At 32.2% G+C, this 11173-nt stretch overlaps 1 protein-coding gene across 1 annotated transcript; it reads right to left on the reverse strand.

Annotated features, from left to right (window-relative positions):
• Window positions 1-645: 645 nt before the first annotated feature.
• On the reverse strand, window positions 646-10772 carry LOC124542882 (putative serine protease K12H4.7). The gene is made up of 9 exons (XM_047120774.1): window positions 10423-10772; window positions 9970-10157; window positions 8420-8655; window positions 8068-8203; window positions 7118-7265; window positions 6540-6699; window positions 5752-5884; window positions 1798-1967; window positions 646-1348 (listed from the first exon to the last, which is right to left on the reverse strand). The coding sequence occupies exons 1-9, from the start codon at window positions 10633-10635 to the stop codon at window positions 1236-1238; spliced, it is 1497 nt and encodes a 498-aa protein (XP_046976730.1). The 5' UTR covers window positions 10636-10772; the 3' UTR covers window positions 646-1235.
• Window positions 10773-11173: the final 401 nt, after the last annotated feature.

The raw sequence follows: 11173 nt of genomic DNA on the forward strand, positions 1-11173 counted from the left end.
CATCATATCGATCCAATATTCCATCACAAATTCTAATCCAATCAAGAGTATATATGCCATTCTCTGAAAATGTATTTCCTAAATCTTTCCCATAGACATTTCCTCTGAAATGTGGCAGAAGCATTAACACGAGTCGAAAGAATCGGAGGAAGTATGGTAATCTCTTTATTGTGTCTAATTTTGTCGCAAATGTCCGATTGTAGCAATTCTTTAGGTACGATCTGAATGTGGTGTAAAGTGACTCTCAAACGTTTCTTTCGACTGTGATAACGTAAGCATCTATTCTATACTAATAATATAATTGATTGATTAATGAAAACCTTCACCTGTGTGCCGCTGTTGACCGTTCCCTGATATCAAGATAAATACCGTCGAATGCACACAGGGCGTCTGTCTCTATGTAATATTATTACTATTTCCATAAATGCGCATCTACGTCGATCGGATAATTTTATCGCTCTATTGAAATTTAATGTGTATAGATTTATCCGCCCAAAATTTAATAACTCATAATATTCAAATAACGTAAAAGATAGAATAAAAATCATATTTTAAGTAAAATAGCATAACATTATTACAATTATTATTTTTTGGCGGCGATTATCTATATACTATCTTCCGTCTCATATTGTATACTTTTCATTTAAAAAATAAACACTCTGTTACCGTTTGCTTAAACCCTGCCTTTAACATTCTTATCTCAAACTATATTCTATACTCCTTAGCCTCTAATTACCACCAATAGTGGGACTAGTGATCAGACCTCAATTCGTCAAATTGGTTCACTCATTTGACATCCAGACAACTCTGCGTCTAAGATGTCTGCTTTGAGATGTTAGAGCATCTTACTTTTTCCAATTAGGCAAAACTTTTCGTGATCGTGAACTTCACAGCGAGCCCAAACAGAAGATGTATATTTCTCGTGATCAAAAACTACCGCGCCCGAGTGCTCCGAAAAACACTTTGGAGTCCGACAGTCTCCGTCCCTTCACCCCACCATATACGGACTGGCGAAACGTATTGTATTCGTCATGCATAAATGCGCACTTATATCAGATCCATGAATATAATAATGTCGAGTATTAAATGAACACCGAAAGAGATACATAAAATAAAATCAAATCAGTCGTTAATAAGGTTGCCCTGATCAAGCGAAGATGTCACGCAAGACGTTGTCGTAGACCCCACGCGACAAGGAGCTAACCTCTTCTTCCGAGCCTCGTGATGCCAGTGGGTCAGGGAAGGTTCAGCCATGTTTCGAGATATTGACGGATTTCAGTCCGTGCCTCCACCAGTTCAGCAGAGTCAGAGGCGCTCGGAGGATACATGTTCGCACAGTGCGCCGTCCCTACAATTTTTTATTGAATTTAAATTCATGTATGAGATTAATTACAAAACTTGACAATGATAAAAGAATATGCATATATACCACTTGGTTGTAGGGCTTTGTGCAAACCCGTCTGGGTAGGTACCACCCACTCATCAGTTATTCTACCGCCAAACAACAGTACTCAGTATTGTCGTGTTCCGGTCTGAAGGGTGAGTGAGCCAGTGTAACTACAGGCACAAGGGACATAACATCTTAGTTCCCAAGGTTGGTGGCACATTGACGATGTAAGGAATAGTTAATAATTCTTACAGCGTTAATGTCTATGGGCGATGGTGACCACTTACCATCAGGTGGCCCATATTCTCGTCCGCCAACCTATACCATAAAAAAAAAGAGATAGCATAGCTTATTTAATATCAATTTAACTGATATGGTCTAAAATGTACCTAAGGGAAACTAAGACTGACCTTTGATGAAGATGGCGGGCGCATCGTCTTCTTCTGTAGTCGTCATTCCGAGGGCGTGCCAGGGATCCACCGATCCATGAACGTACGCGACTCGCTTCGCACCTATGGTTAGACCACCGTAGCAGTTGTTCGTAGAGTCCGCGACCTCGCTTACGAAGCCGGCGTCGAATCTGTAACAATAATTAACTTGAGTACACCAACGTTATAAAGGTAAATACTTTATCTCGGTAGGTACTGAAGTTCTGAATTCCTGGGAAGAAAAATTGAATAATTTCAATCGATATTTAAAATAGAAATGTTTTGAAAAGCCCTATAGTCAGTCAAATGAACAAAGAGGCGCCATTATTATCCGCGAGGGCAAGATGAGGGTGTGGAAAGCGTTAATCTCGAGTCGATCACGACGGGATGTAAATGGCTCTTACTAATTATTCTGATTTTTTAATAAAATTAAGATAACTAGAAATTTTTCGAAAAATATTTACATCATCTAACCATTCCGAAAAGTTTTTACAATTCGGAGCACAGATAATAATCACCGAGAGTAAGGTTGAAGTAAAATGGATGTCGAATCAATATTGTAATGGCGGACTCTAACGCAAAATTATCAGAACCTTTTTTAAAAAAGTGATCAGAGATATAAATTTCAATATTGGTCTGTGTTAATGATTTATCAATCAATCAATACAAAAAAATAAAAATATAAAACAAATCGTTCTTCAGAAATATTAATAACATAAATATGAAATTAACAAAATACAATCAATTCCAACAACTGTAAAAATAAGTCATTTGACGTAAGTTTTGACAAAAAATAAAGAAAGATTGTTTTAAAATACGACATACAAAATATGGAACAAAACATTCGCTATTAAATGTTATTATAAAAGGAATAATACAAACAATAATAATATTAAAAGTTCAATATAATACAAAATAACAATTGCTTTGCATTTAATATGTATGTACATGTACATATATAATTTTGGGGCGTAGCAAGTGCGCATAACAGACAACGCTCACAGATATTGATTTGGTAACGAAACAACTGCGCACGCTGATACCTACATACAATAGACTGTCTGTATTTCATTTATTTATTGAGAAATAATTCGCATTACATATAAAAACAAGTAAGCACAGCTTATTTTCGCAAAAATGGCAAGTGATTATTGGAATTCTTATCACTAAAGGTTAATTAATTAATTAATAAATAATTAACATTATTACGAAAATTATAATAAATTTCATTTTTAATAAAGTAATAAGTAAAGGAAGAATTATGATTATTAAAACAAATTTGTAACGACAAAAGGTATACCTTAAATTATTGGAAGATTCGCGATCTTCTTGGCGACTTGAATTTGTAGCTGAAGTACAACAGAAGATAACAGTTTAGGAGAATAAGAAACAAAAAAACTATTAAATGAAAATTTAAACTAAAGAAAATACGACTCTGCCCGACGAATCAGCAAAAAAATCTAAATTAATAGTAAATAAATTGAAAAATGAAAAGATAAATGGAGGACGAGGTTTCTTTTCGGGAACTTCTTCGTCTACATTTTCATCATTGGGTTGATGCACTGCCTCTGAAACCGTAGGCACCGATGATTGCGACATTTTCGCAACGCGGAGTCAGCTCTACTGCAGTTACACATTGATGCCGCTTTCGGATGGCTTCTGCGCATGACGTTGAATATTGACTGCCTACATGGCTCTTATATCGCCTCTATAGAACTATAACATACATGTAACGTGAAGATGATATTTCATATTTTATATGACGCCCTTTTTTACTCGGTTTATGACTAACATTTATAAATATTCGCGATATCAATTCTCGTACTCTGCCTATATGGTATTTCTTTTGAGCAACTCTGTAAAATTCTAATTTAATTCCATTGTAATAATTTATAAAACGAATTATACTGGCTGATCTTGCTGTTTTACACGCTCGAAATTTATACAACCTACATATAGTACACAAACCGTCACCCAGTAAAAACTAAAACATTACCCCTTCGAGAAAGCATTTAAAAAATTTAGCCAATGTATTTCAACATGACAATCTTTGTAACAAATGTCATCTGAGAGAAAACGGTTACGTTCACATTTATAATATTAGTATATATATATATATATATGTATGTTACTAAAACGAATAATGATTTGTTTGTCTTACGATTTTTAAATTTTATGATATTTTATAAACTGTATTCGGCTACGTCTCGCTAAAAAACTGATTAAACATTTAATTTAGATTTTTTTATTAATATTATAACTCAAATTATTCGATATGACGAAAGCTTTCAAAACAAATTACGCAAAAATAGAAAAAAATAGTAAAAATTGAAAATTAGTTAAGTAGAGTGTTTCTATATGTAAGACTTAACAAAATAAAACAAATTAAGCAAAAATAGAAAATTAATTATACTAACTATATGTAAGACTTAACCACATACAATTTTTTTTGTGGTTTTTATGAATTAACTCAAATATTTATTTGGGAAACAAAAATATTGTTTCGAAAAGTATATATATTAGGCTAAAAATTGGAACAAAACATAAAACATCCCGTTCCATAATTAAGAAAAAAAATCAACATTTTATTATTAATGAGTCGGAATGCGGACACTTGACCCACATTGTGGGTAAGTGTACGGACACCTGTGGGGTAAGTAAACGCAATAGGTTAAGTGAGTGCATACTGTAACTAATCAACTGATAATAAAGAAAACTGAAATAAAGCAGATTATCGAACAAGTAAAAATAAAAAGACATGGTAACTATTGTTTAGTATTCTTTTAAAGTCTGTCAAACAAAATTATCTTTCAGGTCCCCAACATCGAATTTTTACTCCTTCTACCACGATTTGCAGTCCTGTGCAAAGTGAAGAACGAAATACAGCGTTGGGGACTTGAAAGCATTAGATTGAGCAAACTCTTTTTTAGTTCCACTATATATTGTAGTTAATATACAGGGTTATTGGTAATTCGACGTACATCCATTAGGAGGTGATAGGTGTGACTATTTACAATAATTTTTTGGCCAAATTTCATAATAATTTTTAAAAAATATTAAAATAATTTCGTTTTCCGTCTCACATTTATAAGTTTGGACCGATAACTATTGTTTAAATATTGACAAATATCCAGTGTTTAATCAATTTTAAAAAACAAAAGAAATAATATGATTTTTTGATACTTTTTTTAAAATAAATTTTTGACAAATTTTGAAAAAATCTAAAAAACGTGATAACTCAAAAATGGTTCACTTTTGGATTATGCATATGGGGGTTAAAATTATTGCAAAAAGTCACACCTCCTAATGGATATACGTCGAGTTACCAATAACCCTGTATAAGTGTGCGCATGCGCTCACTTACCCGCGCACACTTTACCCAGGAAGCCAAATATCAAATAAATGGCTGCCAATTCCCAAACTCTCAACATGACCTTTCTTCACAATCGAAAGAAGAACAGGTTTTGATAACCGAAAGAGATTTAATTACGATATAAAGAACAGTTTTAGAATTATCACTGTTTTCCATCCACTAAAAAGTTGAAAGTAAATCAACGAAAATACTTTTTAGCAATAACTAATAAACAAAACGTAGTACGGCGCGAGCATGCCGCAGCTAATTTGCCATTTCGGCCCCAATGGTTGGGCAAAACAAACCCCTTGTATCCCGCACCTTATCCTGGAGATACAGGCAAAGCCCTCGCTTACCCACTGCGCTCGATTACCCCTTACGACTGTACATTATTATCGTTAGTGCATAATTTCGACAATTTTCGTTTTTCAACATCATGACATTATGTTGTAACATTTCAGTTTGTTAAAACATACTACATATATAATACTTTGTAATGTGTTGGATCTTATATTATATGTAATAATTAATAATTATCAGTAAAAGTGAAACAAAAAACAGACAAATAAGCAAATTCCACCTACTTGGGTCCAAATACATCTTGACATTGTTGAATGAAGAAACTGAGCGGGAAAAAGTCACCAAAAACTTCAACTTCACCTGACGACGTTTGGTAAAAACCAAATTCAGTACATGTCTGGTACATCCATTGACGAGCTAGAAAATTATAATTATGATTATATTTTGTTCAATATTTGTATTAACGTTACCCCAATACGCCAATCGTTCTTATTTATAATCTAAAGTAAGTAAAAGTAAAGTAACAGCCTGTAAATTTCCCACTGCTGAAATAAGGCCTCCTCTTCCATTTAGGAGAGGGTTTGGAACATATTCCACCACGCTGTTCCAATGCAGGTTGGTGGAATGCACATGTGGCAGAATTTCAATGAAATTAGACACATGCAGGTTTCCTCACGATGTTTTTCTTCACCGCCGAGCACGAGATGAATTATAAACACAAATTAAGTACATATATGTATATAGCGGTGCTTGCCTGAGTTTGAACTCGCAATCATCGGTTAAGATGCACGCGTTCTAACCACTGGGCCATCTCAGTATATAATATACTCTTGAGCTGAGATTTATAATCTATATTAATATTATAGCCCTTTCACGACCAAACCTCAGAACCGAATTTGATGAAATTTGGTATGAAGGAAACATGAACTTAACATAAGCGAAGCCACGGGCGACTACTATTATAGTAAACAGACAAATCGTAAAGATTAGAGTACACTCCTCCCTCCACTCAAACGCAAGAGAAACCGCGAGACAAAACTAGTAGATAATAATGGTAAGTTGAATAATGTACCTCCTTCTGATCCCCAAGTAACGTTTCTGAGTTCTTCAATCATATTGTCGTAGCTGTAGTCCAAGCATGTTTGGTTTGATTTATCTAGTATTATGGAATTGAAAGCCGCCAGCTTACGATACGCTGGTTTACCGCTTGGCTCTGTTATCATTTGGCACACCTACAAATTTGTTTACAGGTTTAAGATAAAACGAAATGTATAGTATACTCAGAGCCGGATTTAAAGGTCTGGAGGCCCCCGGGCCTCAAAGCAGTGGAGGCCCTAGACAAAAAGAAGCGTGAACAACCTAATAATTATATTATCATGAATTAATTACTTTTTTATTTCAATCAGTAAGCTATGATTTATTTACTTGTATCGGTAACTTTCAAAATATTAAATAATAACATTATTTAAATTTGACTATATCTCGCTATTTGTTAACTTGCTGAAAACTGTGGCCCCCACTAATGTGGAGGCCCCAGGGCAGTTGCCCCAGTTGCCCTCCCCTAAATACGGCCTTGAGTATACTTATTCATAGTCAATAAAATGAAAACATCAATAATGCAAGTTGTTACTGACAAGCATTGACAATTACCGTATTAATTGTTAAATTTTTATAACGTGTATCAGCACTTATTCGATTATCTTCATTGTACTGAACGAGATCGGCGAAATCATCCGCGATGGAGTTATAAAAGTTCTTGATGTCATTTTTGGAAGCTTTAGAGAAAGGCTTGCAGACCCTGAATAATATTAGTGGATGAATCATTAAATACATTGTTATACATTTAGTATTTCAATACTCGCAAAGTATAGGTGAAGATTATTGACTTATGTATACAGGTGAATAAATAATTAATGTATTGTGTGTATCATTACTTGAAAACTATTATCATGATATCATAGACAAAAGGTGTTAGGACATATAAAATGACAATTATAACATATACATATGGTATTCATATGACGTTTTTTAGTTCATGTGCTGTGTTAAACAGTACATTTATGTTAGATGGGAAGTGTTTCTTGTTTTATTATATTATTTTCATATATTTTAAGATGCTGCCGGTACAACATTCCAATGGCAGAAGGTATAGGACAAATAAACCTGATATTTGAACCCTTTGATTTTTTTGCATTGTGCCTATCTATCGAAACAATAAGCCATGACTTTATTTTTAAAATGTTCTCATTGGTTCATCGGCAATAGGATTCATTCTTATTTGAACAACTATTACAATGACATCCTATAACTGTCATATATCGCATTTTCTTAGCAAGTTATTTACATTTGATACACACATCTTTCTGCTATGTTACAACATTCAATTTTTTTTTTACTATTAAGCATAGCTCATGGAATTTTAAGAATAGAACAATAATAATAATTATAGTCTCCCGAGCCGCAGACTTGCACCGAGCAGCTGCTACCATTTTCACAGTCAATGGATAAGAGTGATTTCAACCCCAAATGGTTTGCACAAAGTACTCCTCTCGCCCCTGGAGTTAGCAAGTGTAGTATGAATAATATTCTGCCATTATTACCTAAATTCCTTTTCAACAGTTTTTGGATCTGTTTTCATCATAGATTTAATCTGTTGATGAGCTAGTTTCAACTGTGTAACACATTCATCACCACCAGTTTTTTCTCGTAATGCATTTACAACAACTTGATAGTACTCTGCAAAATACAAAACATCTTAGTATCATCACAACAAGTAAACAAGTAATACAGAATGGATATTCCGATTTTGTAAATATTTTCTATCAGACAACAGTTTCATTTAATACCACTAACATAAACAACATATATTCAATTAATCAAGTGTTTATAAACCTCTTCTTAACAAAAAATCTACATTTAGGTCATTGGCCATCTATAATAATATTTACTTACCCATGAAATTAACTTTTGCAAGCAATGGTCCACTAGAAGATATAGAGGCATGAACCAAATGTGGGTACTTGAGCCGCAACCAAGCTGCCAATGAACCTGGATAAGATCCACCAAATGCAATCCATTTCACTTGTTTATTGAACTTATACTTTTCATTCATTTTGTTTATAAAGTATGCTAAGTCTGCAAGTGCCTGCTGCGAAGAGAGGTACTGTAAATTTTTTGTACTGATGTCCCTGAAATAATTCAAAACAAGTTCAATCAATCCATACCTTTTACCACAATTAATATATGTTATTGTTTCCTATATTTAATACTACAAAAATTAAAACGAATTCACAAAATTATTGTAATTTTTAAGTAATAGTAAATATTTTACATTACATCTGCTTCTTGTGAAAATTTTCTAAAACCTAAACATTTATTAAGACTAACTATTGAAATTTTTGATGGGAAACTTATGGTATATTCTACAACAATACTAGAGAGAAATTGTGACCTAGGGGCATCATTAATTGTACGAGCTGTTCCCAGCTCTAATTAGTCTACACTCTCATATTTAATACCTAATAGATTTAATTAAGACTTGGGGAAATTTACAAGTGCATGTGTACAAAAAAGTTTAGAAATAAATTCTTAATACTAAAAGTTTTGTAGCATTTATCATCACACATTAAATTTATAAAATATTATAGCACAAAATTTATGTTGTATATTTAAATGACCTGTATAACCTTCATAATACATGTGTTGATATAAACCAATTTAAAGAAATTTCTATCACTGGGGTTATTCAGCCGATAAGAAATAACACAAACAATTTTATCAGAACTATGTATTTTATAGCAGGACATAAATGGTTCAATTATTATTATTTATCTAACAACCACAATTATTACTATGCATATGTCTAAATGACCTATTATAAGAAGAACATTAAGTATACATGTGGATTGAGGATATATACAAAAGCAAACAACAAATTAACGAGAACAATTTAAAAATGTAAAAGAGCGTCTGCATTCAATAAGCTCAGCATTTAGCACTGAGAGTATAAATAAGTTTTTTTAGTGGAAGTTACATTTTTATAGGCAGACCTAACATATATAACAGTACTCTTACTACTTTTTTCGGTCATTAGGGGGAAGGATCTATGCATTTCAACTAAATAGTCTATGCTGATGATGTGTTGATTAGTCTTGAATTTTTTTCCAGTAAGTGTGCTGTAGCTTTCACGTAATTGATGCACATAGAGAAATGTTATTACACACATTTCCACAATGCTTGGGTCACTTTTAGGACTGGCACATAAGCTTAATAAATTCCCGATAGGCTAAAATTCTAATATTAACCATAGAAACCTTACACAAATAGCTTGAGCTTACCTTTTGTCTTTGTATGTCTATACTTTTAATTTTTTTGATTAAATTAATATATAATATAGTAGCATATATTAGATGCTCCCATAACAATGTTCGCAGTAAACATTCAGAAAAAAAAGTGCTATAATTGATATTTAAAAAAAGGAATATTTGTTTTTATATACTCACTTAGTAGGGTGACTTTCTCCATAATAGCGATGCTCTAATTGAATACACATTGCGTTGAAAATTTTGGCATATTCTATCCATGCACCTTTGACCATCCATCTAGCATCAGCTGGCCCTTCACCGCCAATCATCAGGAAAACTGGTCCAGGATTATTAAAATCGTAAAAGCTATCATTGACAAAATATTGCTGAAAAGAAAAATATTAATGTATTGAAACATTAAAATATACTTTACTTACATTATTCTTCCAGAGACAAAAGTAATTGAAATTATAAGACAATTATCGAACTAAACAACAATATTGTAACAATTATGTTATTTGATGTTTTAGCTTTTATTTATTTTTTTAATTATATTATTATAATATTGTTCCAATTTTTTTTTTTAACATTCGAAATTGTTGTATTTTTTTACATACATTATATACTATAAACAACATTTCATAAACTTACTTGTTTCCATGTTCGTGTGTCGGTTGCAGAAAAATGGTCTAGTTTTTGTTTAAACCATTGTTTAGGAGGTAAATATTCAAATTTCTGATCTTCGTCTCCCGCCGGTGCTCCTAAGTTACCACCTTTACTTCGACCAAGTCGAAATTGTTTTCCGCATTCAATGAAAGTTATTAATGTTAAAATAAGCAGAATAATATAAGAGTATTGGGACATTTTGCGATATCATACATAAAGTTATAAAAGTTACTAAAAAATAATATAAAAGAAACTAAACAGAACAGAAGAAAAAATAACTAAACAATGACGAGCAAAGCGTAAAATGATTGACTTGACTTTGATTAGTTTGATTATAACATCAAATCAAATTTTCATATACTAACGATTATAAGGCCCGCGATACACATTAAAATAATAAAAAAATTTAAAGTTTCCTTTTAGAAGTTAAAAAAACAGAAATGTTGTTTTTGTATTTATATTTTGCGAACTCACAATTATTGATCCTAATTTTGAAAGTGTGATTTAAAATATAAATTAAACGTGTATGATTAATTGCATACGATAAAACTTTTTAACTTAAAATGTAATATAATATTTTTATGTATGTATGTAATATAATTTATTTATCTTATAAATAAATGGGAAACAATTTCTGTACAATCAAATAGCTTTATTTTTATATATATATTAAAAAGTATGTGTATAACTTGAACTGTCATGAGTAAATAAGATTCTTTAAAAATAATTACAAATA

Source organism: Vanessa cardui, chromosome Z, assembly GCF_905220365.1.
Source record: "Vanessa cardui chromosome Z, ilVanCard2.1, whole genome shotgun sequence".
In the NCBI taxonomy this organism is placed as follows: Eukaryota; Metazoa; Arthropoda; class Insecta; order Lepidoptera; family Nymphalidae; genus Vanessa; species Vanessa cardui.